Source organism: Mugil cephalus, chromosome 3 (assembly GCF_022458985.1).
Source record: "Mugil cephalus isolate CIBA_MC_2020 chromosome 3, CIBA_Mcephalus_1.1, whole genome shotgun sequence".
In the NCBI taxonomy this organism is placed as follows: domain Eukaryota; kingdom Metazoa; phylum Chordata; class Actinopteri; order Mugiliformes; family Mugilidae; genus Mugil; species Mugil cephalus.
Window position 1 is genome coordinate 31,017,860 of NC_061772.1, and position 6,538 is coordinate 31,024,397.

General features: G+C 46.8%; 1 protein-coding gene across 1 annotated transcript; it reads left to right on the forward strand.

The window, feature by feature from the left end:
* Positions 1-567: 567 nt before the first annotated feature.
* LOC125004967 (potassium voltage-gated channel subfamily G member 4-like) lies at positions 568-6,292 on the forward strand. Its single transcript, XM_047579829.1, has 3 exons — positions 568-847; positions 2,120-2,937; positions 5,102-6,292. The coding sequence occupies exons 2-3, from the start codon at positions 2,179-2,181 to the stop codon at positions 5,903-5,905; spliced, it is 1,563 nt and encodes a 520-aa protein (XP_047435785.1). The 5' UTR covers positions 568-847; positions 2,120-2,178; the 3' UTR covers positions 5,906-6,292.
* The last annotated feature ends 246 nt before the right edge of the window (positions 6,293-6,538 follow it).

The window sequence follows — 6,538 nt, forward strand, 5'->3', positions numbered from 1 at the left end:
TTTGCAAAGATTAAATATAGAAAAGTCCATATTTGTTTAAAGTTGCACTGAAATTTTTGCCTGTTTTGCAAACTCGCTGTACAATTAGATGAAAATGAACCTTTATTTGTCTAGACAGCTTGATATGTACTGAACCGGTTAGTTCAGGTTAGTGTCCTCAGCACTAACAGTGACAGCGTCCATGCTAACATGCTAAAATGACCTTTTTAATGATCCGTGCTCCGCGGCGCCACCAAGCAGGAAGTCATACAATAAAAAGAAAAGACACACATCAATAAGTTTGAAGAAATAAATTAAGATTTAAATGTGTTTTAATTACATTCAAAAATAAATCCAACAATAAAATGATTCATTTCTGCCAGAGCTCCTTCCTTCCTTCCTTCCTTCCTTCCTTCCTCTTCCCTAAGTCTTAAAGCTGTAGTTTGTTTTTCTTCAGACTGAATTAACTAAACAGATAAACTCTGCGTGTCCTGGTTGTTAAATGAATAAACTCTCTCCTGTCCAGTTTTACAGTGTATTAGAGGACAGAGCTGGAGGAGGGAGGGTGGAAAGAGGAGGAGGAGGAGGAAGAGGAGGCGGATAATGATGATGATGAAGAGGAGGAGGAGGAGGAGGAGGACGGTGCTCCTGTCAAACACAGATGAAAACCCAGCAGCAGGTTCCAGGACGTCGGTAGAAATCAGCGTGTGAGCGCAGCGACCAGTCCGGGGACAGGGACTCGTTCTCGGGCTGAACTCGCCCACCGGCCCCGGGGATGTCGCACCGACTCACGGAGGAGCCGCAAACTTCCAGCCGATCCATCACAACCAGGAATGAACAATAAGAGGTGAAGGAAGGGAGAGAAGAGGTGAGTGAAGAAATAGACTCAAGTTTTATTTTTTCATTTTCTGAACTAGACGCGTTAATCATAATTTCTCCTGAAATATTCATTTTATATTCAGGACGTTTCTGTTTTTCACCAAACAGCAATAAAACAATTAAAAGTCACATTTATTAGAAGGTAAATGAGGCGAAACTGGTGCAGCAGGTGGCAGATTATTGAGTCTTTATAAATCTGTGGTTTAATCCGCAGCTGTCAGGTTAAATCATGACGATGACGAGTCAAATACAAAGAAAAGATAAAACCCAGAAATTCATCGGAACATTGAGCATTAATCCACCTGCTGGAGGAAAGAAGGAAGAACAACGATGGAGATTTAATATGAAAGTTATGAACTGGACGAGTTTAACTAATTCATCCACGTTGGAAATGATCAAAATGTTTGTGAGAGACGAGACTTTAAAAGATTCTGACATTAGAGCTGAGAAAATAAAGAGAAACGGATCCTTCCTTCCTTTGGTTCCTTCGGTTCCTTCCTTCCTTCCCTCCTTCCTTCCTTCGGTTCCTTCCTTCCTTCCTTCCTTCCTTTGGTTCCTTCCTTCCCTCCTTCCTTCCTTTGGTTCCTTCGGTTCCTTCCTTCCTTCGGTTCCTTCCTTCCTTTGGTTCCTTTGGTTCCTTCCTTCCTTCGGTTCCTTCCTTCCTTTGGTTCCTTCGGTTCCTTCCTTCCTTCGGTTCCTTCCTTCCTTTGGTTCCTTCAGTTCCTTCGGTTCCTTCCTTCCCTCCTTCCTTCCTTTGGTTCCTTCCTTCCTTCCTTTGGTTCCTTCGGTTCCTTCCTTCCCTCCTTCCTTTCTTCGGTTCCTTCCTTCCCTCCTTCCTTCCTTTGGTTCCTTCGGTTCCTTCCTTCCTTCGGTTCCTTCCTTCCTTTGGTTCCTTCCTTCCTTCGGTTCCTTCCTTCCTTTGGTTCCTTCGGTTCCTTCCTTCCTTCGGTTCCTTCCTTCCTTTGGTTCCTTCAGTTCCTTCGGTTCCTTCCTTCCCTCCTTCCTTCCTTTGGTTCCTTCCTTCCTTCCTTTGGTTCCTTCGGTTCCTTCCTTCCCTCCTTCCTTTCTTCGGTTCCTTCCTTCCCTCCTTTCTTCCTTTGGTTCCTTCGGTTCCTTCCTTCCTTCCTTTGGTTCCTTCGGTTCCTTCCTTCCTTTGGTTCCTTCCCTTGGTTCCTTTGGTTCCTTCCTTCCTTCCTTCGTTTGCTCCATTCATGCTTTAAATACTGATTTGGATTAAATCATTTTTCTGTCTTCTCTTCAGTGCAGCCCACCCAGCTCCTCCTCCTCCTCCTCCTCCTCCTCCTCCATCCCGCCGCCATCATGCCCATCATCAGCAACGCCAACCATGACTTCAGCACCTACTCCGTCAGCAGCGACGACAGCAGCCTCGACCGCTTCTTCACCGAGATCCCGGAGACGGAGACGGTGAAGGGCGTGTACTTCCAGTGCGCCCGGCTGATCCGCGGCCCGGCGGCCTCGTACGTGGTCGACCACGCCCTGCAGGCGCTGGTGAACGTGGGGGGAAACCGCTACGCCTTCCCCTGGAGCACGCTGGAGCAGTTCCCCCACAGCCGACTGGGACGCCTTCGCTTCTGCACCTCGCCCGAGGAGATCGCACGGCTCTGCGACGACTACGACGAGACGTGCCAGGAGTTCTTCTTCGACCGGAACCCCACGGCCTTCAGGGTCATCCTCAACTTCCTGGCCGCGGGGAAGCTTCGTCTTCTCCGGGAACTGTGCGCCGTTTCCCTCCACGACGAGCTCGACTACTGGGGCGTGGACCCAGGTCACATGGAGCGTTGCTGCCGCCGCCGCATGCTAGCCCGTGTGGAGGAGGTGGCCGAGCGGGAGCGCAAGGAGGAAGAGTGGCGGCAGAAGAAGATGATGCTGAAGAAGAGCAGCACTCAGACTGAGAAGGGATACCGCAGGGTGGTGTCGGTGCTACGCGAGGTGATGGAAAACCCTCACTCGGGGCTGGCGGGGAAAACGTTCGCCTGCCTCTCGATCGTCATGGTGCTGGTCACCGTCATCAGTCTGTGCATCAGCACCATGCCCGACCTCAGAGACGAAGAGAACAAGGTGAGGCCGGAGAGAACGCCACTAATAAAAACGTCTGAGCATCAAGCTGAGCTCCTGGTCTGAGCGTGATTACGAGCAGGACACACAGAACCTCTGACAACATGGCAGCCGTGTTGTTTAGCTCATAGACTGTGTGTGACATGAGATAAAATAAGATCAGATCAGATATTACTTTATTGATCCCATTGGGGAAATTCAAATGTTACAGCAGCACAACAGTGACCAGAAAGAAATGAAAGAATTAAAGAAATTAAACAGGACAACAACATTAAACAGGCAACAAGCAACAAAAAGTACCGTACACAAGTAAACAAAGTGGCAGCAGTTGTGGATAAAGTGACTATGCTACATATGGGCCCAGTCAGAGCTGTGTGCTGCTGTACGGTCTGATGGCCGTGACACAAAGGAGCGTCTGAAGCCTAATATGGAGCAGCTCCTCTAAAGTGAAGCAAGTAGAGCTCCCCCTGGTGGGTTGCTGCAGTATAGGTCATAAGCTCCACCTCCTCCATGTTAGTGGTCGGGACTAGCAAAATTAAACACTAAAATACACATCACATATTTTTTTTTTCAAGGATGGTTTCAGTCATTTCAGGTAGTTGATATAATGTTGATGAATGTTCCAAGTGTCAATTCTTTTGGATAAGTTTCACTTTACTTCATTATTTGATGCTACTGAAATAGGAAGTATCATAATGTCGACCACCTGTTGCCATGCCAACCGCTCTGTAAAGTGTTTCTGTGGGACCATATTTATATACGGTCTATGTAGAGACGTGTTGAGTCCATATTTATATACGGTCTATGTAGAGACGTGTTGAGTCCATATTTATATACAGTCTATGGAGGAGACGTGTTTAGTCCATATTTATATACGGTCTATGGAGGAGACGTGTTTAGTCCATATTTATATACGGTCTATGGAGGAGACGTGTTTAGTCCATATTTATATACGGTCTATGGAGGAGACGTGTTTAGTCCATATTTATATACGGTCTATGGAGGGACGTGTTTAGTCCATATTTATATACAGTCTATGGAGGAGACGTTGTTTAGTCCATATTTATATTACGGTCTATGGAGACGTGTTTAGTCCATATTTATATACGGTCTATGGAGGAGACGTGTTTAGTCCATATTTATATACGGTCTATGGAGGAGACGTGTTTAGTCCATATTTATATACGGTCTATGGAGGAGACGTGTTTAGTCCATATTTATATACGGTCTATGGAGGAGACGTGTTTAGTCCATATTTATATACGGTCTATGGAGGAGACGTGTTTAGTCCATATTTATATACGGTCTATGGAGACGTGGCTTCAATCTTTAGCTGCTTGGACTGCGATTATCTTCACACTAAACCTTTTAACATTCAACACGTCTCCAGACAGAGTTCAGGACTAGACCTCGTTATGTTTCCAGTCGAGCTCTAGATTAAAACCATTGATTTCAGTAGATGAATAAAAGCTGGCGTTTCCTCTCAGACAATGGGCTCGTTATGTTCAGGTAGAAAAGACTTTTTGTGGCCATGATCTTCTTTTCTTCTTCTGTCATCTTTTCAGAGCCGCTCTGGAATGGAAATGGATTTTTCTCTTTAAACGAACGGCTTTTCTCATTACGACAGACACATTTTAACATTCAGCTCCACAGGAATCGATTTAAGTGTCTCTGCAGCTTTTAAACACTTTAACACTCACAAACACTCATGTTTCTATCTCTGTGAGGACCCTAACCACTTCAACTAAGGGCCGCTTTACTTCCTTCCTTTGTTTCTTTACTTCATCCTTCATCCTTCCTTCCTTTGGTTTTAATTCCTTCCTTTGTTTCTTTACTTCCTTCCTTTGTTTCTTTACTTCCTTCCTTCATCCTTCCTTCCTTTGGTGTTAATTCCTTCCTTTGCTTCTTTAGTTCCTTCTGTCCTTATTCCCTTCCTTCCTTCATCCTTCCTTCCTTCCTTTGTTTCTTTATTTCCTTCCTTGTAGGATTCAGATCTAATCTGAGCTTCGTCTCTAAAATAGCCTCCTGGTTAATCGTAGCAGTATTAGCTAATGACAGCTAATAGCAGCTTCTTTTCCTCGTATATTCCTTTGCCTTTGACTCAGATGTGTAAACCTGTGGGTTCTTTAAAGTTTCTCCACGTTCTTGTTTTTGTTTCCATCTCAAGGGTGAGTGTTCCCAGAAGTGTCGCAACATGTTCGTGGTGGAGTCCATCTGCGTCGCCTGGTTCACGCTGGAGTTTGTGCTGCGGTTTGTCAACGCTCAGAGCAAACTGGCGTTCGCTCGCGGCCCGCTTAACATCATCGACGCCATCGCCATCCTGCCGTACTACGTGTCCCTGGTGGTGGACGTCAAAGACGAGTCGCGGGACGATGTGATCATGGGCGCCGGCCGAGGCTACCTGGACAAACTGAGCCTGATCCTGCGGCTGCTGCGAGCCCTGCGGATCCTGTACGTCATGCGGCTGGCTCGCCACTCGCTGGGCCTGCAGACGCTGGGTTTGACCATGCAGCGCAGCATGCGGGAGTTCGGCCTGCTGCTGTTATTCGTCTGCGTTGCTGTCGCCCTGTTTTCTCCCCTGGTTCATCTGGCGGAGAGCGAGCTGGCGCCGTTCGCCGCCACGCATCCTCAGCACAGCTTCAGCAGCATCCCCGCCTCCTACTGGTGGGCCATCATCTCCATGACGACGGTGGGCTACGGCGACATGGTGCCGCGCAGCATCCCCGGGCAGATCGTGGCGCTGACCAGCATCCTGAGCGGCATCCTCATCATGGCGTTCCCCGCCACCTCCATCTTCCACACCTTCTCCCGCTCCTACCAGGAGCTGAAGCAGGAGTACGAGCGGCTGTGGAAGGAGGAGAAGGACGAGGAGGTGGGTTCGTCTCCGGACCAGTTCACGTCCGTGTCCAAGGAAGATAACGGTGAACCGAGGAACACTCATCAACCCGCCCTCCCATCCACGGCTTTCTAGACCTGAACCCCACGGTGGCACGAATTTGCAAAGTATAAAAATCCCTTAGACCACATTTTTAAATCAAATGGACATATCTGAATTTTTAGCTGATCTAGTCCCAGAACAATCAGCCCAAATTACACTTATTTTTCTTAAGAAATGTTTTTAAAGGTTCATTTTCAGTATGTTCTTCTTTGCACTAAAATGAAGGAAATTATATGTAGGTCATCGTGCTGTAATGTTCCTGGTCCGGCCCTTAGACTCATAACAGACACTATATCACTCTTCATGTCTCTTTATGCTTTAATATGATAACGTAAACGTGCTACATGCTAACCCTTTAGCGGAAGCTGAACTGAATTCTTCTCACCTTTTGTGTAAGAAAATATAAATTATAACCTTCCAGAAATGACTGTGGACACTTTTTATTTCCTGAAGTCTTATATTCGAGGCTGATAGAAGACGATAAACAGAATTTAAAGATGGCCGACATCACAAAAGTGAAGCCAAAACAGGAGTAGGAGCTGCCATCTTGTGGAGATGTGCTCAATAGTGACCGGATACAGCCGCCATGTAGCCTTAGTCTGCTGCCAGCTAGGATTAGCATTAGCTTGCTATATGTATGTGAAGGTTCTCAGTCATCCAGGTCAT

Coding starts and splice junctions, on each gene's coding strand:
- LOC125004967 (XM_047579829.1), top strand. CDS start 2,179: ATGCCCATCATCAGCAACGCCAACCATGACTTCAGCACCTACTCCGTC. Junction 2,938..5,101: donor TCAGAGACGAAGAGAACAAG/GTGAGGCCGGAG, acceptor TTCCATCTCAAG/GGTGAGTGTTCCCAGAAGTG.